This window comes from Arvicola amphibius, chromosome 2 (assembly GCF_903992535.2).
Source record: "Arvicola amphibius chromosome 2, mArvAmp1.2, whole genome shotgun sequence".
Lineage (NCBI taxonomy): Eukaryota > Metazoa > Chordata > Mammalia > Rodentia > Cricetidae > Arvicola > Arvicola amphibius.
The window spans coordinates 58,944,833-58,970,363 of NC_052048.2; the positions used below are offsets into that span (position 1 = coordinate 58,944,833).

Genomic DNA, 25,531 nt, shown 5'->3' on the forward strand with positions numbered 1-25,531 from the left:
AGAGGAAATGCCCATAAATGTGGTGTGGTACAGAGGACGCCAGCCATGACTATTCTCTCCCTCCTTCTTTCTCAGGATCCCTGATTGGATTAGCAGTTGAGAATTTTATTTTCTTGCCTCCGTTGCAGCTAGCCACCACCATGGAAGCATTTCTGGCTGGTAGGATCCAGGCAGGACCTGTTTCAGATCTCTCAGAAATGTCTGAGCGTAGCCCCTCCCTCATCCTACTTAACACTCCTTGTGGGAGGTCATGTGGCTGAAGCAGGGTCCACAGGGGTGAACATTACAAACATATAACATCTGTGGGGTAAATCTCTGCACAAAGTCTGGGGTGTTGAGAGTATCTTGCCATTATTGCCCTGCCTGTCACTATGGCATGGGAGAAACCAGACTTTTCTTCTTGAGGCTGCTGTGGGGTTTCTGTCTCACACAGTGAACCCGTATATGGTCCCAGTGCAAAGGGAAAAGCGTCCTGGGTTATCCTACCTTAGATTTCCCACCTATGAGATAGAAATAGTAACCTCAATCTTTAGAAGGAATTTGCAGTAACATAAGAACAGCAGTGACAGACAGCATCATGGTTTCCCTTCCGGTAATCTGTCCAAACCCACGAGGCCATTCTGGAAAACTCCGACAGATAAAATAGAAAGCACAGCTAAATTTCTGTCTGCAGGCAAGCTGAGAAAAATGGACAGATAGATAGTTACAGCACAGCCCCGGGGGGTGTACCTAATGAGAAGTCAGCAGGTGGCTGAGCAGAGAGGACTATGGCATCACATGGCATCAGGATTACAGACACCGGCACTTCTGGAACGAGCTCTGTGGATGGCAGCATTGAAGCTGCTGTGGGTCGTCTGTCCAGCTGCTACACTGAATGTCTCCTGTCTGTGCCTTTCCTTTATCGTCCCATGGCCTCTGCAGGACTGAGACGACCCAGCTGAAGGCAGCCATGCCTGGATAAGAACCTCCCCTCCCTAGCTGAACTGTCCCTGTTCAGAGTCTTGGGGACGGCACAGCAGTTGGTCTACGAGGGGCGGCACCCCCTGCCCCCAGCTAGGCCCTTCCTCTACATTATCTCAGCAATCTGACAGCATCATGGCCCACATGGAAGGTGAGAGAAGTGAAGGATGGGGATGGCTCAATCAGGTCCAAGTTAGATGGCGTGGACTCGCCATCGAGTGGGACTTGGACCCGCCGTGTGGGGGGCCGTGCCCTTGTCTGGAGAGAAAGCACACGCATGTGCACATATACACATGCTCAGTTGGGTTCCCGTTGACACATGCAGAGGTATTTTCAATGTGTTGTTCTGGGAACTTGGAACAGGCGAACCCAGCCATCCCCGCCCTCCATTCACAACATCGCAGAGAGCCCTGCCTCAACTCCAGATCTCCAGATTTATTTATTTATTTTTTCTGGCAACATCAAAAAGTGGGCTGCTTCTTTTCTCCCTGAACTCTGAAAAAAAAAAAGAATCCTTTAAAAATGGTTTTTCTAAGCACCGCAGTCAGGCAATATAAACAAAGCCTCGCACTGACTTCATCTGGCCTAGTTTATCTGATAAGCAGGCTACTGCTGAGCTCAAAGACAGATGCCAGAGATTCAGGGTGCTCAGTGCAACAATTCTCTCAAGATGTCCCCGGCACATAACGGCAGCCACAACTGATTTTAATGGAGACGAATGCAGCAGGACAAAGCATTCCTGTCTTGGGATTTTCTAGTGAGCAGAGTATTGGGCTTAATAATGACAGAGTCCCCATAGCAAAAGCCTTGGGGATAACCCTGGAATATTATCTCCCAAACAACAGGCTCACCAATATAACCAGGGCGGACTGCAGAGCAGCAGAGAACATCGCAGCTGTAATAGGGAAGAATTTAGTTAATAATCTCAATTACCAGGACACGTGCATACATCTAGCTTAAAAGGAGCTCCCGGCAAATCAAATTCACAGATCTTTGTGGACAAAAATCACCTAGCAGGCTGCTTTTCTCACACGAGCTTCTCCATATGTGGCTACAGCTCTCTCTCCTAGGAGACTCAAGTCACTGCCACGGCTCCCCTGTCCCTCCTTCCAGCGACATCATTTAATTATCTACTCTCGTATCAGATAGACAAAGTGGCCTTTCTGACTCTGGGCAGAATGGCAGAGAACTACACTGGGATGTGGGGAAAGGACCACACTCTCACTGGGAGCCCAGCTTCAGAGAAAACCACAAAAATAACTCAAGGGCTGCATACTGGGTTGGGGGTATAGCTCAGCCATGTAGTGCTTGACCAACATATTTGAGACCTTAGTTCAAATCCTAGTGCAACAAGGACTGGAAGTCACATACTGACTTGGGCAACGAGCCTAGTACTGTTGGCAGTAGGGTTTTTTGTCACATGAAAAAAAAAACCATTTATTTAGCCTGGAGATCTATGCATACCTGTCTGTCTGCTTGTAATCACATAACCTGTACACACATGTATGTGCATATGTGAATGTAAGTGCATGCATGTGTGTACTCATGTGTGCTTGCACATTAACACTCCCACACACCTATGGGTATTAAGTGTGCATTGTGCAGATGCGTCTACACGTGCACACCCATTTGTGGTCGTTAATCTTCATTGTCAACTCGACTGACTTGAGAAATGTCTGAGAGATTATTACAGAACAATTCTGGGTGTGTCTGAGGGCACTTCAGTAGAGGATGAGCTAAGTGGGGAAGACACCATTGGTGGTGCTAACCCCTATGCTGGGAACCTGACAGAATAGAAGGGGAGGAAAAAGAATGTCCTTAGTGCAGACTTGTTCTTTCTGCTTCTTGGCTGCTTTGAGTTGCTCTGTTCTGTTCTACCATGATGGACCAGAACTTCTGAAATCATGAGCCAAAATAAATTGTTCCTCCTAATCTGAACAGTGCCGTATATGTGCAGTTGTGCATAAGCGTGTATGTGTGTGTATACACACGTGTGCAAACACACTTAAGAAGTTTCCTGTGTGCCCAGCTTGAGGCACTTTATAACCTCTGCTGGTTCATATGAGATCAAAATTTGACGTACTCTGACTTACTGCATCCACCTGAAGTCCTTTGGGAGAGAACCAGTGTCCACTTTGAGAGAAAGCACTTAGAGACATACCACAGGACTCCTTGGCCCAGGAGGGCTCCTGGAGAAACAGGCCCAGCTTTGGTTTCTCAGCCAAGCTTCCAATAAGCCTGCGTGCAAACTCTGATTTGACAGTGACTGCTGGCCACACATCGTCCCACATATAACACCACATGTAAATTTTAACCCAGAAAACAGAATCAGACAAGAAGACGGCAGGGTTGGGGCGGGGATAGGACAGAGTAGACAGGGGCCTCTCTACCAGCCTTTGTGGCACACTAGAGGTACTCACCATGGTCATGGGCGAATACCATCATGTCCAGCCCCTTCAGCATCTGAGCCAGCTCATCGTAACGGCCGCAGTGCTCCCCAGCGCCATGGGACACAAAGATGAGGGCCCTGGAGGATAAGATGGGAGCAGTTAGGAAAGCCACAGAAAAGACTGCTGGAGCAGCTGGGGAGCTGACACCAAATCAGCAATGAACCAGAGCCCAGACCCCAGCTCCCTGTGCCCTCCGTAAGTCAGAGGGCTAGTATGAAAATGCAGTTCCAGAGTAATGGGACAGAGCCCACAGCCTGGCTCGCCTTCTGATGCACTCTTAGCAAGGCGCTCCCTCCCCAGGCTTTCCCTCTTCACCTGAGAGGTCATGGGAGGTCATAGGTCATCGTGACCTATGCCAGGGCCAGGCAGGGAGCTAGCACCTGGTGGGTGGCATCCTCACCAGGACCCTTTGTTTCTGGGTGACAGCAGAGGGCACGTGGATTCTGAAACACACAGTTTTCAAGCAGAAAACCCAGAGCAGAGCACGAGAGTTCCCTTCAGGTGAGGAGTTCCTGACCATAATGGGGACGGTGACAGCCACAGCCACCCCTGCACCTGGCCTTACAGCCTGTCAGTCCCTGTGACAACTGCATATGAAAGGATTTTAATTCTCTGTTGTTGTCTCTACAGATGACAGCGGAATTCGGAGAAGTTAAGCCTAAGCTTCACAGTAGGTAAGATGCCAGTCAAAATTTGTCATCTCCGGCCATAGGACTCAATACAAAGCCCACCCAGCCCCTCTCCGGGCCCTGCTGCACAGCCCAGTCCCCATCGTTCACCACAGGGTGTGGCAGCGCTGGCGATGTGCTTGCTTCCTAACCTCCCTGCCACCAGAGCTCAGCTGAGGTGTGGACCTCAGAACTACCCCACCCTTACACCCTGGGCCAGCCCCTACACACAGGCTGGGTAAGCGACCAACCCACTCAAAAGCTGGGTTCTTTCCACAGTCCCTCCCAGTCAAGCCATGCAGGCTGTTAACAGTGTGGGTGTGTTTCACCCTGCTCCATATTTTAATCTTTGAGAAAATCACCTTTGGCATATGTGTTTCCTGCCTCTTCCTAGAGACCCTGAGACCTGTTCCCCCCACCTGTTTGTGTTCCACAGATACACAAGGTGCTGTAGTCACTTGGACATCAATGGGCAATGACACCTGCCTGCTTGACCATTCCTGGGGTAAGCAGACAAATATTTCCATGTTCTCTCAGCTGCTGGGGTTGTGTGACCCTGGAATCCCAGTATCCCCCATCTTCACAAGGTTGTCCACTCCAAGGGATGGTTCAGGGGTATCCAGTCTTGGGACTATGGGTTTCTACGGTGACTCTGTCCATGGTTACTACTACAGAAAAGTGGTCAGGCTGGATTTTGAAAAATGTTTCAAGCTCCTTATCATGGACCACAGCAGAAGGCTTCAGAGGGGTCACTTGGGGTCCAAAAGAACAGTACAGGCACCATTTCCATGCTCACGACAGTATCCATTCCCTGGTCAATACGTGACAAGCAGTGATACTTGCTCTGCACAACTTCCTGTCACTCCAGCCACTCGTGACCTCAGCCCCTATCTGAGCATCATTGGGGAGCACCTGGAACCCACTGGCATGCGGGTCCATCTCCAGAGAATCGGGTGTTGTGACTGGTCTGGAGCTGGAGAGGCTCCTCATGGCTCATGCACAGCCAAGGCTGAGAAACACCTGCTCTGGTCAATGGTCAAGATGAGCTCGGAGGCTCTGTGAGACTCCATAGAGATAAAATTTCAGCCACTGTGGATGCTTAGCAGCTACTTCTATGTCACAGCCTTCCCAGGTTGAGCAATGGCTTCTGTCCACAAAGGCATGCAGCTTTCAGGCGGCTTACTGACTGCACCTCTTGGGAAGAAAACTGACTGTGTGGCTGTCCATAATGGGAGCAGGGTTTGATGACTTCTCTGTACCTGTCTGCTCCACCAAAGTCCCAGTGGGCATACTCAGATTCACCTGGTGCGCAAGCCTTACTCTGTTACAGAAAGTTGGCTATTCGTAGCTCCAGGTCTCAGATCTGGCATGGAACCCATTTTGACAAGTCAGCACACACACACACACACACACACACACACACACACACACACACACACACACACCATGCATGCATGTTATATGTTTGTTGGGTCTAAGTCTGCCTGGCTAACTGAAATCAAGTCAGGCTACTTAAAGCTCTTCAGAGATCTTCTTCGTGACAGAACAAACTCTCAGAAGCACCACGACCTTCCTCCTCTCCTTTACTCTCAGGAGCCTTTAGCTTTAGCTTCCTTCCAGTTCCCCGACATGCCAGCCAGGGCATGCTACCAGGGCGTGCTTAGCTGGGAAAGCCTCCTGTCTGACCATCTCCGTGGTGTAACTGCACTCCCATAGCTGATATCCAGCTATTAATGGATTTCCCTAGACACTCAGTTCAAAAGATACCCACAGCCCCCTCTCCCTAACAGGTTTGAGCTGGCCTGAGGGCCTTCTTCCTGTATGCGTCCACACCCGCACCGCTGCACCTGCTGAGACTTCCTGCTTGCCTGCCATCTTCACCTCTCAGCTTCCTCCATTCTGAGGTCTCAGACTCAAGGGAGTCCCTCCAGCGCTTGCCATCACCATTTGTCACTTCTGGGCACAGAGGCCCTGCCTGCCTTTCTACTGTGATCTTCCCAACCGCGATGCCAGTGCCCAAGGCAGCAGTGTAGGACCTGATACCTTGCAAGCGAACTCCTCTGTCATGGCAGTCTCAGGTTTAGAACACAGGATAAAGTAGGGCCTGTGTCCCCCTGCCATCTGGCTTTCCCGGGATACTGCCCCTCTACATACATGCCTGCGACTGTCCCTAGAACTCCCTCTGTATGCCCCGCTAAGCCCGGTGGTTTTATGTCCCAGCCCATGGTTCTGCTTTTTGTGTGATCATTTAAAGTGAAGGGCCAGCCCCCAGCTCCAGGATTGTTAGTGGCGCATCAGACCCTCACCTAAGAGTCTAGAATCTTCCTGCTATGCCCACACAACCACATATGATGCTGCCCTGGCTACACGTGGTCTCGGGAGGTGCCAGAGCACAGAGGTAGAGGGTTAGCTGAAGGGGAGCCACCATGGTGCAGCTTCCATGAGGTTGTCATTCCCAATAGGATGGAACTCTTGGGTGATGCAATTGTTTGAAGGTACCCTACATGCCTTTAACTCCAACTGCAAATTCTTGTAGCTCCCATAAATTCACTGGCTCTACATGCTGGACTCTGCCTCTTGTGAATCCCCTATTTAGACATCTGTCACATCTCCCCCAAGAAAGTCAAGCTTGGTTTGATGTGGTAACCATTTGGTGACCCCAGGGGAAAGTCTCGGACTACTCTTTGACCCTCAGCAGGATAGACAGAAGTCACCATTGTACCTAACATGGCCCAGAGGTATGGGAGCTTATTAGAGCCAGACCCTGGGGACTTGAGATAAAAGCACAATACTGCCCCAGGCTGCACACAGCTTCTTAGCTCCGAGCAGGAAAGATGCTCAGCAAAGGGAACATACATATGAGGGAACAGGCAGGAGAGCCTTACTTGGTCTTAGTGGCCTGGACTTCGAAGAAGACCTAGGACAACGTATTGAGAAGCAAAGCCAGGGTGATGAGAGATCTCTGATACAGGGACAGTGTGCACCAAAATTCAGGCCCCCAGGAAGGATGTCTAGCAGCATCCAGGCATTGCTTGGTTGTGGTGATGGAGCAAGGAGGGGCCTCCAAGGTGTAGACAACATGGGGGAGCTGGGAAGCTTCTCTAGAGAAATGGTACCAAGCAGGCGTGGTGACCTGATATGACTCTGTGCTAAGCTCTCGGGGCTACTGTGCATCATGGAGCCAGGAGCCAGGAGGATGCTTGTCAGGGAGCTGATTGCAGCCAAGCCCTGAACAGGTGCCAGGGAAGCAGTCCAGGGCCGTCCCGCCTCCCTTGGATCCCATATCCTCCAACAAAGGACCCATAGCTGAGCATCAGCAGAGTGTTGTGCAGACAAGGCAGGACCCACGGCGACAAAATCTAGGTTGCAGAAGAGGCCGCATAGATCTTTCCCCCTGGAGCTTCCCTACGGGCTGCAGCAGACGGGAGCCAGGCGTTCAGGGGAAGGCAGCGGCTGTGGGAGGGGCAGCAGGCCTCAGAAGCAGATGGCCTGCCTGGCTCACAGCCCATGCAAGGAGGGGCCACCCTGGAAACCATTTGGAACCTGAGATAAGGAGCCAGAGGCTCAAAGCTTTTTCAGAAGGGAGTGCGCCCCTCACTGGGTGGCAAGGCTCTTTCTCCCAAGCACAGTGAACTTGCTCCTTCCTAAGGGTTCAGGTGGTCTAGTCTTGCTAAGTCTTGTGAAGTAGGGATGAGCCCACCACCACACACGTCAGATGGCTCTGCTGGAAAGTGAGACGTAGGTGTGCAGCCCACACGAGGTACGAAAACCTAGACTCAAGTTCAGGGCTTTCCACAGCATACTCCCTAGGCCTCTGCGGACCTTGCTTTCTACACCCGTGAAAAGGGAATCCCAGAGTTTTTGAGATGGAAGGAGATAAGGGCCTTGTGCTGGCTACTTTTCTGTCAACTTGATACAAGCTACAGTCACCGGAGGGGAAGGAACCTCAGTGGAGACACTGCCTCCATAGAAGCAGGATGTAGGCAAGCCCATAGGGCATTTTCTCAGTGATGTGGAAGGGCCCAGACCTTTGTAGGTAACGTCACCTCAGGCTTGCGGTCCTAGGTTCATAAGAAAACGGGTCGAGCTAGCCATGATGAGCAAGCCACTAAGCAGCACTTCTCCATGGCTTCTGCTCCAGCTCCTCTCTCCAGGTCCCCACCCACTCTGAGTCCCTGCCCTGGCTTCCCTCAGTGGACTGTGTGATTCAGGATGCACATCTGTCTTTATAAACCCTTTCCTCGCCAAGTTGCTTTTGATCATGGTGGGTTTTTTTTTTTTTCAGTAGTAGCAACTCTGGCCCAGAAAAGCGCCCGAAGGCTCTGAGTACCCTCTGCCTTTGAAGCATCTCCTCTGCCTCCCCTATCCCTGGATGACAAGCGAAACAACCTGTGACCACAGACCTGTCACACTCTTATTCTTTCCTACCAGCCACCTGCTCCAGGAGCCTGAGCAAGACCCCTGGGAAGTCAGGCAACAGGCAGCAACCACAGTCACCTGGGGACACCGAGCCCAGGCTGAGAGAACCAGAGCTCTCCCTTCTGTTCCCCACAGGACTTTGGACTGGATGGGCCCCGCTTCACCTGCTCTGCCTATCTGTGGAGCAAGGCTGATGCCCTCCTAGCACTAGGTGGGGAGACTTGGCTCCATCCTGCCCACACGCGTGCTCCAGGACAAGGGGAGAAACAGTAGGATGGAGAGATTCTGCTCATTTGTCAGGAGGGAGCAGGCAGGCAGAGGGACGCAGTGCCCATTCCTACTCGGACCAGGGAAGCACAGACACCAGTGCCTGTCCCCTCCCCGCCAGGGCTTCCCCTGAGGAGGGGTGATGTGTGCTCTTCCTTCTTGTGTGTTCCCTGGCACCCCATTCACTCAGCTGCTTGCTTCATCATTCACCTCTTAAGCTGCAGCTGCCCAATCTTATGGCTGTACAACACCTAAAAGATGTGTCTCTGGTCCTCTGAGGGACTGTGAGAGTGACCTGGACTCTGCTGAAATCCAAATTTAACTCCTGTTCCCTCCTTGGGGTTCCAGGAGGCTTGAGCGCTTCCCTGCCTCTGGCAGGCCTTCCCAGTAGAAACAGGGCAGGGGATCAGGACAGGTCCGCACCTGCCAAGGGCCAAACAATCTAGAGGAAATGGAAATAAACTGTCCTCTGCCACCCGGATAGTAACAGTGACCTCACTAAGGGGTGAGACCACGGTTGAGGAGCCCGGCATGATGACAGGAGAGGAGGGATAGGTTTGTAAGACAGCCATACTGACAGCTGCCACTTGTCTGGATGGGTGCTGGTCTAAGAATATCATTGCAAGTTGATTCGTCGAGCCCTCAAAGAGAAAACAAAAGAAAAGAAAAGAAAAGAAAAGAAAAGAAAAGAAAAGCCCACCACATGAGGTTTTGATCTCCATTCTGCAGATGGGGGAAATGAGGTTCAAAGAGTCTAACCAAAGAGCTTGCTTGAGCTCATATAGTCAATAGGCTTTGGACACAGTCTCTTCTGTAACCTAGATTTTGTCGCTGTGGGTCCTGCCTTGTCTGCACAAATGGCTTTGCTGATGCTCAGCTATGGTTCTTTGTTGAGGATATGGGATGCCAGGGGAGGCGGGAGGCCCTGGACCACTTCCCTTGGCACCTGTCCAGGCCATGGCTGCAAGTCTGCCCTCCTGAACACCATATAAATGAATCACAAGATGTCATGTCATGGTGGGTGACCAGGTCAGGCTACAAAGCCCACCCTACTCCAGCCTGACAACTTATTCCTCTGGCCTCCTGTCCCTGCTTCTCCCCTTTCCACCCTGTCCTCCAACCACACAAGGACATAATATTTGTTTTTCCGTGCACCAACTCTATGTCCTCCAACCTGATGTGAGCTGACCTCTAACTCTATGAACACGGAAGTCCTTAGTAGCTTTTCACACTAGCTTATCACCCGCCTTGAGGGGCCTTAAAACCTCTGTCTTTATTTGGGTCATCCAGCATCTGTCAGGACCTGGTATAATCGGATCCTTTGTTCCTTGAGGAGAAAGACCACACTCCACAGACTCGTCTTGGTATGCCATACCCCAGGAGCATGGCCTCTGAGCCATAAATGCCATGTGGGTGGATGAATAGATGCATGGGTGGACAGACAGATGGGTGACCAGGTATGGGAAGAAGGACAGTGGAAAGAAGGAAGGAAGGATGGATGGATGAATGGAAAAATGAATGGACGGATGGATGGATGAACGGATGGATGGATGGAATAGACGAATGGGCAGAACTCTCAGAGCATCTGCTCAAGTCCTGGAGGTATCTCCTACTGCTGTTTACTTAACTATGCAAAAAGGACCCAGTTCCCTTCAGCCCATCTGCCCCAAATGCCTCCTGTCACCCACAGATGACCCTGTTTACCACACAGACAAACACTTCTATAGAGAAACTGAACAGGAAAGCGCAGGTGGGAACCACCAGCACTGGGGCATTCAAGCAAGTGTGGAGCTGTGCAGAGACGGGGGCGGGAACAAAGAAAGGCAGAGGCCTTGAGGGCTGAAGGAGGCCTGAGATTTGCAACACGACAGGAATTACATGAATCATCCGATTGAACCCAACCTTCATTTCTTACTAAAAAGCAGAGGCGTTTTTCAAGAAGAAACAAGATTGCATGATAGCGGAACCACAGCCAGTTTTCTGAAAGCTATTCCGCCCTTAATACACTTCAAAACAGAGCACTTGAGCCCCTCAGCACCTGGCCTCGATGTTCTGCCCTCTAATACTCCTGTCCACCCAACACTGAAACAGAAGGCTGAGGAGGGTCAAGGCAGGAAGTCAGCCAAGGTCACTGAGGAAGACATTGAACTAGCACCCTGACAATAGTACTAGCAGGGGGCATCCTGCTGACCATATACATTGCCCCCCTCTATCTACATCGGCATTGATAGCGACCTTGGGGTTCCCAGCCATAGCTGTGTGAGGCCTCCATTCTCCTGCTGTGCCCTGTCCTCTGGACAGTGCAGCTGAGGTCCCTGTGTATCTCCAGCCGTCTTCCAGTGCCCAAACAGTCAGCCAGAGGATAGCCTAGCACACAGTGTGGTCCCTTCTTCTCCCTGAGATGTGCACACACTGGTCCCCAGAAGTGTTCCCAGAAGGAGAAGACAAGGGGAGGTTGACATGTGCTCTACCTTCTGGGCTGGTGTGGTCCCTATGAGCCTTCCTGGAATCACTGAAATTCTAGAAGAGTCTATCCATGGTGCTAGAGCACTGGGAATGCCTGCCTCTTCTCTGCCCTCTTTCCCCTTGGTGCAATACTCTAGAAGAGCTCCAGTGGTGATAAGCCAGCTAGCTGCAGCCCCACATTTCATATCCTGTGATTCTACATGGCCCCAGGAGGCTGGGTTCGTACTGAAACCAGAGCTCCCTAGGCCTCTCCTGATTATTTCCTACATGCAGCAAGCGCAGTTCTGACACATGGGCGAGGTGCCTGATGGATGCTGGTGATGACACCACTTTGTGAGGGACAATTGTCTATATTCTGTCAATTATGTTTTTTAAAATAATGCTGATTGGCCAGTAGCTAGGCAGGAAGTATAGGCAGGGACAACCAGACAGGAAGTAGAGGCAGTCAATGAGAACAGGAGAATTCTGGGAAGGAGGAAGCCCATTCATTCTTCCCCAGTCCTGTCCAGACACCCAAAGAAGCGGATATAACCTACCCCACTGAAAAAGGTACTGAGCCATGTGGCTAACATAGATAAGATTAATGGGCTAATAATATAATTTGAAGAGTTAATACGAAGCCTGAGCTAATGGGCCAATCAGTTTATAATGATATAGACTCTCGTGTGATCTTCTTTGGGCTAAACAGCTGTGGCACCTGGTGGGAGGACAGAAACCAGGCAGGACCAAAAACCACAGTCAACAATCACTGTAGACTTCTTTAAAACCAGGGAACAGGACACTTAATTACTTGGGTCAACTTGAAATTCAAGAGACTAGCAGAGCTCCTCCTCACTTTTTTAGAGAAATTCATTATGCTACAACTTCTTTCTTTTCTTCTTTCCATCTTTCCTTCCTTCCTTCCTTTTCTTTCTTTCTTTTCTTTTTCTTTCTGTCAATGGCAAAGAAGAGTGTGTCCCTCACCTTTGCTGTATCAGGCTCTGGAAGCCACTACTAAATCCCCATCTATTCTTCTAGTTTTCTCTCCATAGAAATCTACACCTGCTGGTCTGGTTTTAGGCACTTGCGTGGGCTGTAATGTGAGCCAGGTGGGAATCTGCAACATGCTAGCTCTGGTATCTCTCATCTAAGAAGCAAGGCAACCAGTGTTCTAGGTGACCTCCACCTGACTGGATGCCCAGCTTCCCTCAGCACAGGTTACCTAAGCCTCCAGTCTGCACCCCTGTGGTGTCTGGGGGGCACAGGGCAACCAGACTAGGCATGGTGGCACCAAGGGGGTGATTAGAAAATGCAGATGGCTTGACTCTTAATAAACTACAATATTATTAAAAACCTTAGAAATCCATGTGGGTGTGTGTGGTGTGTGTTATAACAAATACAATTCCAGTTTTAAATGATACCGTTGTTAAATGCTAAGTATATACCAGCTATAGGGTTGGGGCCTCCATGGGCACAGTTCATTTCCCCGTTAGGAATTCCATATGCTCGAATGAGCTTTCAATAAGGTTTGTCCCCCTAAAGCTCCAGAGAAGCCTTGATTCCTCTGAGGCCACAGTGCCAAGGAGAAGTCAGTCCTGTGCTCCTGGCTCCCCGCAGCGATGAGCTGAAGCAACCTCCTTCCATTACGAATATTCGGGCTCCAGCACTCTGCGCAGAATACTGAAACAGACTAGGAACCGCAGGGTCCTTGAGATGGCAGGGTGTTCTTTCCCTGCTTCTGGACAGCGTGTTCCTGCTCCACGGAAGCCAAGCCTCCTGAGTTCTGCTGGAAGTTACTGGGAAGTTTTCTAATGTCTTCAACTGAGATTATGTCATTAAGCAAACACTGCATCTTCAGCCCAATGCTCCTCTTTGAGGCTCTGATGTGAGTAAGCCCTCCCGGTACTGTGGACACATGGCTGAGGGTAATTGACTTACAAAGAGAATAGGTTCATTTTGGCTCGCCACAGCCAACACCGCTTTTAGTCAGCACAACACGTCGTGGGCGGGACAGTCAAATGGGCAAAGGCCATGGAACAAAAGAGGGAAAGGGAGAGCTGGAGTCCAGGACTCTTCAAGGGCACGCCCTCGGCCCAGAAGACCTCTGACCACCAACCCCAGCAGCTCCCACAGAGGGGCTGAGAAGAGTGGAGGAAGCCTTCCCTTCTTCGGGGACATATATTCAAACCATGGCAGGTGCCTTTGGATTCCCAGTGAACTCTCACCTTTTGCTCACTCTTTGAGGTCAAGGAATTAGAACTGGAGGAGGCCATGGCAAAGCCGCTGTCCCAGATCTCAGCCCCAGATAGAACAGCAGTTTGTTGCAGCCCTTAATAGCTATTTCAATTTAAGTCAGGAGGAAGTAATTAATGTCTCCTATGAATTTATGAAGTAAAAAAAAAAGCATGCCACCAAATCCCCAAATATGTAATATTTTTTAAATGCACCACACCCACTCACATTTAATTTATGTATGCTTGAAAAGGAATGGGGTCATTGCAGAAAATAAAGACAGATATATAAAGGAAAGAAATCTAACCACTGTGAGCATCTTAGATCTACTTCCTTCCAGCTTCTCCTTGCTATATATATTTAAATTTGTTTATAATTTTTATGATTCAATTACATAGTCATAAGTAGAAATCACCATGTAATTAATTGTAATTATGATGTGTGCTTCATTTTTGGCTCCTGTTTTCAATTCCTTCACATTGTTCCATGAACATCTTCCTGTGGAAACAGCACCATTACTTATTTCCCAGAGTTGCTGCCTCTGGGAACAAGAGAGGAGAGAACACTGGAGAAAGCCCCTAGCACAGCACCAGGGACCTGGGATGCCTAGAAAATGTAGATTACTGAGAGTTGTGATGCATGAGCCACCAGAGCAGGCCATCACTAACCACAGGCTCTTGAACTCAGAGCAGACATCACTAATCACTCAGAGCAGACATCACTAATCACTCAGCAGGACATCACTAAATCACTCAGAGCAGACATCACTAATCGCTCAGAGCAGACATCACTAAATCACTCAGAGCAGATGTCACTAATCACTTACAGCCTCTTAAACTTGGAGCAGGACATCACTAGGCAACCCACAGCTCCCTTTCCTACCAAACCCAGACAGCCTAGGAGCCCCTTTGCAGTGCTGTGCCCTAAATAGCTACACTGGGCCACCTTTGAAACGGCCACTTTTAAGCAGCTCCAATTTACATCCCCCCTAGGACTAAGTTATCATTGCTTAGAGCATCCACTTCTAGCACAACAATGAGTCCACAGTCAGGTCTTTTGTATTTTTGCTAGGATATTCACTAAAAAGCTGCATGGAACAATTGGCTAGGGCTGTGAAGTCAGGGTCTTGTGGTATCCAGTGGACAAGACCTGTCCCTCCTGCATGACTGGCAGCAGGGCCACTGTTTCATTTGGGACCAATCCCCTTCCCAATTCCTAGGCCTTTGGAACATAAGATTGCCATCATACTACATCAAACCAGCTGCGGCTGCAGGTAACGAGCCCTTTGGTGACTGTCGCAATGTCTGGCATTGCCCATTCCTCTGAGCATGGACTTCAGTACAGCTTCCGCACACGGGTAATTACATTCCAAAGTAGGTCCACCCAGAAGTCATTCAACTAGAAAATTACAAGCCACTGCAAGGATTGTGCTTCCATATGAACAAGCAAAAGGCAGATTCAGCATTCAGCAGTCTGAGGTGCCCAGCAGCTCGATGCATTTACCACATGACCTAGCATGCTGCCAGCATCTCTCAATGAACATTATTTAACTCTCCCCCACCGTGGTCTGCCTGCCTAATCTAGCCTGCTGAGCCTGCAGCTTCTGCAAAGCTGATGCCCCCACCCCAGCTCTCTAGAACTAGCCACAGGAGGCCTGCAGTCAGTCGGTATGTGTGCAAACAGAGTAGCAGAGATCCACACCAGACCATAGGGTCCCCAGGCATGGGAAGGCATGCTGGGTCACACTCATTCCTGCCTGCCGCCATTGGCTGTGGGACTTATCAACATCCTCTCCCCGTCGACTTTAATCTGGTCCCCCACTTCCTTGTGCAGCACCACTTCCAGGGTGGCTCCCCACTAGGATCTTGGGACAATCAACCCTGGTCCCTGATGAGCCCTCCTCACAGTTTCCTCCATTATGCACAGCTGGGAAGACCCAGGTACAGCCTCTAGCCTGACTTTCTGCAAGCAAAGGAAATCCCCACAGTGCCCAAGAGCACGGTGTCTCCCAAGCAGTATTTTATCTTGACCGCTCCGTGCTCAATCAAGGATGATTTTGCACAGCGTGCTTCCTGAGTTGGAAAGTTAAGAGTAGGTCACAGAACAGCCTGCCTCCATCTTAGGCTGGAAAGCCATCTTGTAGTAAAGACAATCTAGGTTCATTCCTATTTATGATTAAACCTGTTTCTCAAGGATTGGGCTATGCCGTACCTGTAACCTTAACAACAAATGGTTCTGTACAGCCTATTCCAGGAAATGGCAACCATGTTTTCGTTTCAAAAAGTTGTTATAAGCATCTTGCAACCCCACCTTTGTTTCAAAGATTATCATAAGCATTTGTTGTTATGGCAACCTTGCTATGACCCACAAGGTTGTTATATTCTGCTCTTGTAACCCCACATATTTGTCTGGTAACACCCCCACATTTGGAATCCCCCTATCCCTGAGCTATAAAAACCTTGTCTTCCTCACATCTAGTGCTGACCTCTTGAACCCCACCTTAGGGGGAAGCAGCCTGTGTACACGCATAAACAAAGCTTGCTTTAATTAATTTGGTCATGATGATTTGAATCTATTGTCACATCTTTGGGATTAACGTGGGGCAAGAACCTAGGGCAAAAAGATTGAGTTTTCGGGACTGCAGAGCCAGCTCAGTGGTTAGGAGCATTCACTGCTCTTGCAGAGGACTTGGGTTCCCAGCACCCACATGGTGACTCACAGTCACCTATAACTCCAGCTGTAGAGGATCTGATACCCTTTTTAGCCTCTGCAGGTACTGTACATGTGGTACACATATGCATGCAGGCAAACACTTATACAAATTAAATAAAACATTCTTTAAAAGATGGAGATTTAGCACAATGCTTTTCTTAAAGCTGTATTTTCCTTATTTACATACCTAAAACGTCACAAATACCCTCTAACACATTTCAGAGTAGGAAAACAACATTAGGGTATCAAAATTCTTTTTCCCACCTCTGACAGCAAAGAAGATGAACGGAGGGTCTTATGTATGCCCAGCACATACTCTACCACTGAGCTACATTTCCAGTTCTGTTTACTTTCTGAGACTAAGTTGGCCAGGATGGCTTGAACTCATTCTATAGTCCAACCAGATCTTGACCTCATGATCTTCCTGCCTCAGCCTCCCAGGTAACTGGGCTTACAGGTTGTACCACCAGGCCCAGTTCAAATTCCATATAAGCCTAAGAGAATCAATGTGTCCCAACCTTAACTCCAAATCCACACAGGTCAATGTCACACAGACTGGCAGGCATGTGTGATTTCTCAATGCAAACCAGCCATGAATAGCAAAAAGTACAATAGTCCTGCTATCCTGCTTGAATGACCATGACGCAGTGAATACCACCCTCCACGTCAGCTGGGGGAACGACAGAGGATCATGCATTGTAGGTGCCTCTTGGTCTCACGTGGAACCGCCAGGGCCCATCTTCTGTGATTATTAATCATTTTCCTGCTTTTCTTCAAAGCATCCCATATATATATATCTATATATATATATATATATATATATATATGTAGGTAATAACATGTTTGGGCCACCTTGCATTTAAAATTTCACACCCAGAGACTTATCACAACAGATGTTACAGCCAGCTTTCTTTTAATGTGCTTGGGTTGTGTATTCACTCTGTAGGAATATTCTACAATTTCTCTCTCCATTCTCCCTTTCAGATATGCCAAGACATGTCCAGATGGGTGAAATACAGGGTCCCATGGTTTTAATGTTTTTGTGCCTCATGGTATGGGAGCAATGGTGGGACATGCTTTAACATGGAAGAATCAAAATGAAGGTGCTTGCTTGTATTAAAAGTGAGGGCCCTAAACCTAGAAAATTATAATAGAAAGTTTCTTAACACCGTGCCTGATAATGCCCACCCAAAAGACTCTACTGGAGCCACAAGCTTGTACAGTGGATGAGCAGCCTCATGCTTAAAGAATTTCTTCACGGATTTCTGCCTAGCAACTGTTGTTCAACCTGAGGCTGATGCCACATGGGCATTGTCATTGTGGCCAAGGATCATTGCTTTAAATTTCTAAGCAATCCTCATTCTTATCATTAAAATGTCCCTGTCTCTCCCTCCTGGACGACACACATAGTTCCACTGCCTGTGTTCTGTCCTTCCCAAATAAATGCCAGTATCCTCCCATTTGCTTTTCATGTAAGGTGTGGTACAGGGATGGTCTGTGTTACCAGATCCTGACAAAACTGCTTTCTAAGGAGCACTGATTTGCTCTGCTGTGTGCTGGGGTGAGGATGCCATCACTCGCAGCATCAACGCCCAGTGACATTAGACCTTCTGCTCTGACAGCTGCCCCTACTGAGGACTGTGCCACAAAGAGGTGGGATGAAAGAGTCTTCTGGGTCATGCAATCTAACACTGATCATCCTGTGTATCCCAGGCCTTGGCTCAGGCGCCCTCTCTCCTGTGCCCCGTGAGCATCCACTCAAAAGAGCAACACCCAGGCTCTGGGTAACAACGCCCCCTTCATCTCACCCAGCTATACCCAGACTCTCTGTCTCTGTGTTAGTACCTGTCGTGTCCCTCCCGCCCTCCCGCTTACCCTGCCTGTTCATGTTCTCCTCAATCCTCACTTCCCGTACAGGACAATACTAGGCCCAGAGCAGCTGCTCTGAGTGCTGACATGATTTCATCAGGTTCGGAGCAACCCTCTCTCCCAGCGGAATTTCAAGTGAAGAAGTGTTCCCATGTCTGCATCAGTGTGATACACACAACGAACTCTTCGGGCTGCCCTGCAATGGGACAGTGTGCATCCTTGGACTTCTGTCTTGGGCTTTTAGCTCCTGTCTCGATTTTGAACCCCAGTCCTGAACTCTGAGTGCCACTCAAAGCTCAGGCTTCCTCCCCACATAGCTCTTCCCCGAGTCCTCACAGCCGTGGATCCTTCTTTTCAGTATATTTGCTTCCCCCCATCCCTTCTACCAGAGCGCACAGCAAGCCTCCCCCTAACTCTAACCTGCTTCCTCCCACTCAAACAGGACTCCCACCAGCTCTGGCTCCCCACTCAGCAGACCAGCCAGGGCATGGCTGGCACTCAGCTCTGCTCTGACTTTGCCGCTAGCCTTTCCAACCCTCACCTGCACTGGAGCGCCAATCTAAGAAGGTCCCGCTACTTGCCATCCTAGGTTCCTTGAACGCTGAGACCCTGAGCAGGAGGATGGAGGAGGCCCCGTGGTCCACAACAAGCAACGACAGTGGGCATGTGTCTTTTGCCAGAGGGCACCAGAGGGAAGCTCGGGACAGAGGCATGCCGGAGGCAAGATGTGGAGGACCAAGAAATTTCCCATGGCAGACTAAGCACCCTCAGGGCCAGGTGGAGCTCCTGCCAGCAGTCTACAGACTCATTTGGCAAGTTCTTGGGAATCATAGACTGTACAGTGCAATTGCCCAGGCACCACAAGTCTTCCGCAAAAGCCAGAGGGGGAAGGAAAATCAAGGGAGCGTTCATCATCTTAAAGCAACAACATCGTCCCAGAAGCAGCTGTGCCCAATCCTGTCACTACACACACCGGCGGTGCCTGACTGAGGTGACTTAGGAAGCGTCTGAAAATCAAATGGCACGGCGCCAGCCCTGGCAAGGGCTCCTGGGGCTGCATCACCTCATGGTGGACAATAAGGCTTAGGAGTTGGAACCAGAACCTGGAGTGCCTGCCTTGACTTGGTGCATTTTGACCCTGCTTTGCCCCCAGGACCTGAGAGATTTGCCCGGTTTCTGCCCACACCGGTGGCCTCCCTGCACCTGCCCTGACTCCCTCAGGGTGAGTAGAGTCTGAAGGATGTAAATGTGTAAACAGCCATTTATTTCAGTGGTCTGTGTCACTGGTGTACGCCTCAAGCCCTTCCTACAGTGAGGGTGGAGGAATGATCAAAATTCATAGCGAGCTCCGCCCTGTCTCATGGCTGCTGGGTCCCCACCTTCCCACCATATCCCCACAGACTGCCCCCATCCCAAGACAGACTGCCAAAGGAACGCCATTTGGTATTTACTAAGTGAATCAATGTGCTGCCAATGTTATGTGAGCCGAGGAAAAGCAACAGTTCCATAACCCTTGCTTGCACGCTGCCTCAGCCCTGTTCATTCCTTTTGCCACAGTTAAGATGCTTTGGTCACTGGGTCATACCCCTAAGGAATGGTGGTGCCAACGCGGTGGAGGAAAACTGACAGCAGTATCTTACCAACTTTAAGGAGTTCACCTCCATCTTACTGAAGCTGCTGCGTCCTGATGTCTTTTTGCTACAAGCCAACTTGCCAGTCCTTAACAAATGCAAAGCGCACGAGTGAGATCCCTCAGGTGTGGAGGGTCTAGTGTACCCGGGATCACTTCCTGACTCCTGACAAGGACAAGTGGCTGGCTCTCTGTTACCACAACATATGGCATGAGGGTGACAGCAAACACTGCATTGGGAACTACAAGACAGGAGACCCACAGTGAAGCTGGCAACCACGTGCCCCTGTTGATGAAGCTCTGGCCCCATCTGCTAGTCTTCCTGAGCCAGAGGAAGAAGCTCTCAATGCTGGTCCACATGTGGTAAACGTGTCTTCCTGCGCAACTGAACCTGACTATCCCTTTATCTGTTCCAGTGCAAACCACTATCAAGTGTGGGGGTAGAGGCTGCCCACATTGAACCTGGGGAACCAGTGAGTAGGCTTGGGCTTCACCTAGAGGGCCTGAGATCTGCAGCTAATACGAAAGTCCCAAGAAACTAGAGCTCATAAGACCTGGTTGCCTCAGCTGATGAGAGAGGGAGCATAGGCAAGGAAGAGGAGGGCAGGGGAGGGACCCTGGTACTATGCTTGGAGTCAGACTTTATCTCCTTGAATCTGGATGTGTGTAAACATTCTACCCTGCAGTAAGCTCCTTAAGTAAGAAGGTAAATAACTTAAAAACGCTTTCAGGGAGTCCCTGAAACTGACCAGACTTCACTAGGCTCCTCCCTCTCAGAAGTAGGCACGAACGCTAAAGTGACTTTCAGATTGGACAGAAGCTGAGTTGCACTGAACTTCTGAGTTCCTCCTCTCAGGAGAGGAGAAGCTGCAGGACTCCTGAGACCAGACCAGCTGCCTGGAGGAAGCAGAAACCAGCCAAGTGCCTGGGAGAGGTTTAGGCATAAATGAGGCACCAGGACACTCTGCAGGCTATGCAGCATTCTCCAGGTTCCCAGCTTTGTGAGCTGCCCACCTGTGCTGGGGTGGGCTTTGGTGATGCAGCTGTGCTGTTTCTGCTACTGCTGTAACCCCCTCACCCATATTCCTGAAGCACCCCAAGAGAACTCACTGATTCATCAAATTGGACTTTTGTGGCATCTGTACTTTTGGTCTGTCATGGGATCCCTATCTGGGTGAGTAGATGTTGTGTGCTGTTGTTTCCCCAGGAAAAGTTCTGGCACACAACAGTATGGGAGGTTCATCTCCATGGTGATGGACTGACTGGAGGGTGGACACAGCTCAAGCTGGTGTTAGTTAGAGGCAAGAGACGATAGGTAGCTAGGGCTAATGGGGTGGGATGACCGAAGCTTAGAAATCCTAAGAGAGTCCAGAGACACGGGTGCTCCTGCTCTGACCCAAAGCCAGCAGACAATGTAAGCCCTTCCTTACCCTTGGACTGGGGCCCATGAGGCCAAGACAAGCCCTCTGTTTAATACGGTCTGTGGCATGCAATACTGCAGGATGAACCATCGCCACGAGGACTACTGCAGCTAATTAAAGGGTGATATTTACAAAGTTCAAGTGCAGGCAAGGTTTCCTAAGCAAACTGTTTCTTCTAAAAAGACAAAAATGCAAACATCTATAACATGTCTTAAGTACAATATATATGGCAAACTAAAATTTTCAATTATATATATGTATATGTGTGGTTGTGAGTGTGTTGTGTGTGTGTGTGTGTGTGTGGTGTGTGTGTGTGTGTGCTCCTCTCCTAGCAGAAATGAAGCCTCAGGCAAGTGACCAGAAGGCTACTCTGGCTACAACTGCGACTGACACAATGACCAGACAAACCCATACACGTCACCAGCCTGAACTGGACACCTCTCAGCCCTGTGTTTCTTTGCTAATAAAACTGGGCTGAAGGCAAGGGATGTGGCCCCATGGTGGTGCCTTTGCCGAGCATGCTCGAGGCCCTGACTTCCTGTGACTGGACGAGGGGGAATATGAGCTACTAGGAGGACTTTGATCAGGCACTGGCTTAGGCTCTGAGAACACCTTTGAGTTAGATAAAGATCTTCCTGTGTGGGACACTGCAGCAGGGAGAGGAGAGCCGGCAAGCTGACTGCACCAGGACACAGGGACATTGTGTCCTGTCCTCAGGACACAGGATTGCCTCCTAGAGTAGCCGAGACACTGGAGTTTAAACAAGTCGACAACAGAGTGAGTTCTGTGGCCGTCCAGGACTGTCTGGTCCAGGAGGCTCGGAGAGAGAGGGTGTTCCCACCTTGAGTTGAACACTATACAATGTATACATACATCACGTGACATCTCATAAATACGAGTTTTGATTTTCTTAGAGCTTTAAATTTAGAAAATCAAAACAGCAAAAGGAATTTAAGAGATTCTTGTCATGTGTCATTTTTATACGAAGTCCGTCTAAGACAGACCACCTAACATGATGGGACCCCGTGTAAGATGGATCCCTGGGTGCCATCGCAGCCAGTTCTCTTAAGCAGTGTGGTTGGAGGCATTTCCCCTCCCTTCAGGGTCCACCTAGTCACTGCACTACAATGCACGAGGCAGTGAGCAGCCGAGAGTGCTGGGGCCCCAGTGCTATAATATGTAGAGGAGCTGACATCCGGGTTCCCTCATTAAGCCTTAATTATCCTCTTCCACATTTCTTTCCTCCTGTAGTCTCTGAGAGGTGCAGAAAACACGTCAGCTACAGTGAAGGGCGATGGGTAATTGCCTTCCATAAGAACCAGGTTAGAAACTTGTCTGGAAAATTATTACTTTTCACTGCCAGGCGTCTCCTGCCTCAAACCCATAGGTTGTGTTTTGGGGATGCAAACCTCCGGAAAGTGGTTTGTCTTCCTAGAAGGTGGCTCTGCACCTGATTGGGCAGGAGACCAGACCCCTCATTAGCATGTGGAAATCTCTTCAGAGGGTCACCAGGGCTCTGGCTGGCTCCAGTAAGGATCCGATGCCAAAGGGCTCTCGGCAGCCGCATCCAGATCAATACTGGGAACTGGCCTTCTGGGAAATCACTAATGGTCTGTGGGAAATCACGTGGTGCAATTAATTGAAGAGCTTCACAGCTGTCCTAGGATCCCGAAAAGGATAGCCAGAGGCCAGGTGTTGGTGGGACGGAGCAGCTCCTTGCCCTTACGCTCCTTCCAAGCTGGGTGCCCTCTTGCTGCACGGCAGGAGGATAGGGCCGTCCTCGCCCTTGCTTTCTGCCCATCTCCAGGCACCAGCAAGCTCGCAGCCAAACCACAGCTGATGTGTGATGCATCTGAGATACTTCGACTCTGTATTACTATACAGGAAAGGAACAACACACGCACACGGTACAGTCGCTCTTGAATGGAGAGAGCTGTGTGAGGCAAGGCAAAAAGGAGAACTGGAGGCTCAATCACCTGGAGGGCCCCTGGCCTCGTCTGTTTTGTCTAGTCCATGTGATGAATCCATCAATCACCCACAGCAACAAACCGTCTCTCGGCCTCTAAGATGCCCACAGTCGTTTGTATTTTGGTGTTGCATCGCTGACACTGCATACAGCAGGAGAATGCTGTTTATTGGCCAGGCTCATCCAACGTCTAGGCTCTTTGTGAGAGGGGACGACGGCAGGTGCATGCCAGTGCGGTGTCTGGCAGAGGACATGAGATCCTGAGATAACTTCAGAGTGACAGGTGGTTGTGCACTTACCCGGTGTGGGTGCTGGGAACTGAACTCTGGTCTTCAGCAAGTGCTCCTACCACTAAGCCATCTCTCCAGCCCCATTATTTCTTTCAAAGACAGATTTAGAGCGGCAGTGGTGGGGGTGGGAGAGTCAGGAATAGAAAAAAGCAAGCAAACATGAATAGCACTGACTCAAACCAACGGTTGCAAAGTCACAAACAGGCAGGTGAGTACAGAGGGTCAGGGCAAAGTCCACGTGGAGCCTTGTGACAAAATGACGGATCTAAAATGGCTGGATGTGAGTCAAGCCTACGAAGTGGCCTCAGTGACCTCAGGGGGACGAGGAGCCAGAAAGCCTCATTGTCAATGAACTTCAAGGCCTGCAAAGTCTCAGGGCCTAGCTCAGCTCTGGCCAGCGTGTTTCTATCCAGAGGCAGCTCAAATGTCACTTCTGCCCAAAGCCAACCTGGCTACCACAGTTGTCGGCTGACCTTCTCTCCCTATGCTTTCTATTCTGTTCTCACAGTTGTTCTCTCACTTGCCAACTGCCACCTCCCTGGGGACAAGGCCCTTCCCCTGCCACTGTCACCTGTCCCTGGGGACAAGGCCCTTCCCCTGCCACTGTCACCTGTCCCTGGGGACAGCTCCCTTCCCCTGCCACTGCCACCTGTCCCTGGAGACAGCTCCCTTCCCCTGCCACTGTCACCTGTCCCTGGGGACAGCTCCCTTCCCCTGTCACTGTCACCTGTGTGCATCTCCATGTGTACAGTGAGCAAGTCAGGTTCTACCCACTGCACCCCTCCCCCAACTAGGGATTGAACTGGTTCATTTTAGGAGAGCTGCCCAACTTCTCAGAGTGTGGGACGTTAGCAACCATTACCCAAGCCAGTAAGTCTACCCATTTATCAAGGATTTGTAATGAAAATGTTCGTAAAATATGGAGGTGGTTTTATTGGCAGCAGCAGAGTAAAACCGCCCCAGAGAAGGTGGAGGAAGGGCGTCTGGAAGAGGAAGCCATGACAGCAGTAGGGCCAAGCCATCCTCAGGAGGCTCTCTGGGTGTATGGGACCCTGGAGGCCATCCCTGCCCCCGAGGAGGACAAAACATCCAACACAGAGCTCAGAGGAACCCCGGTGAGGGCGGGTCTGTGCCACACAGATGCTCCCTGAAGGTTCTGCCGGGGAGACGGGCCCAGATCACAGAAGCAGTGCAACTCAGGAGCAGGATAACAGGAAAGCAGGTAGGGCCACTGAGCCTGATTGCATCTGCAGGAGGCTCCCTGCCATCCTATAAGAAGGCGCTGGGCTTCATCTTATGTAATATTTTTTTTCCTGGAAGGAAAACAGCATGAACTCCCCAAGGCTGCAGATGGCTCCAAGTTCTGGGTGGTGAAATGCCAAGCGGATGGCAGCGAGCAATTAGGAATTTATGGAGCATGCAGGAGAGGTGGGGGAAATGTCCCCATCTAGACGTGATGGGGCGTATGAGCTCAGCTGTGACCTAGGTGGGCAGCTGCATTAGGCTGGCCTCAAGAGAGCAGATGCTGGATTTGGACACTCATGCAGGGTGGACAGAGTGTGGACAACAGGTTGTCCAAACCTGCCATCCCTAAGTGTGGGACTTCAGTCACTAAGTCTTCTTAAGCCCCAGTCTTCTATAAAATCAAACTAGAAGACCACAACTAGAAAGGTGGCTTAGCAATTAAGAGCTGCTCTCCCAGAGGACCCAGGTTTGATTCCCAGCACTCCCAAGGTGGCTTGCAACCATCGGTAACTTCAGTTCCAGGGGATCTGACACCCTCTTCTAGCCTCTGCAGGCCCTGCACACATGTGGTACACATATATGCATGTGGGCAAAACATTCATACATATAAATTTTTTTAAAAAAAGAACCTTAAATGAAACTGTAGTGCCCATTTCCCCATCTGGGGAAGAATGTGGCCCACAGTGGGTTACACATAGTTCTGGGAATGTATTCATGTGGCAGAGCCTGGTGTTGGAGAGAGAACGGGGCTTTTAAAACTGGTAGCTACGGGCTTGGGTTGCATTGCTGCGACTTAGTAGCCTGTGTCTCAGACTTACTTCCTACAGCAATAAAATATAAGGAGAATTATGTTAATCAGCTGACAGGCACTATGCGAGCCAGAACCGAAATACCCAGCGGCACAGCATGCACTGGCCACTGTGTAGCTTCTGTCATGTTGCCAAAACTAACACAGGT

The 25,531-nt window shown here is 50.0% G+C and overlaps 1 protein-coding gene across 3 annotated transcripts in view; it reads right to left on the reverse strand.

Annotated features, from left to right (window-relative positions):
* Mgll (monoglyceride lipase) overlaps positions 1-25,531 on the reverse strand; it is a 101,900-nt gene that overhangs the window by 61,794 nt on the left and 14,575 nt on the right. For all 3 annotated transcript variants that reach the window (XM_038320536.1, XM_038320535.1, XM_038320537.1), the window contains exon 3: positions 3,381-3,487. In XM_038320536.1, the coding sequence (XP_038176464.1) occupies positions 3,381-3,487 (107 nt within the window). The remainder of the gene's footprint in view (positions 1-3,380; positions 3,488-25,531) is intronic.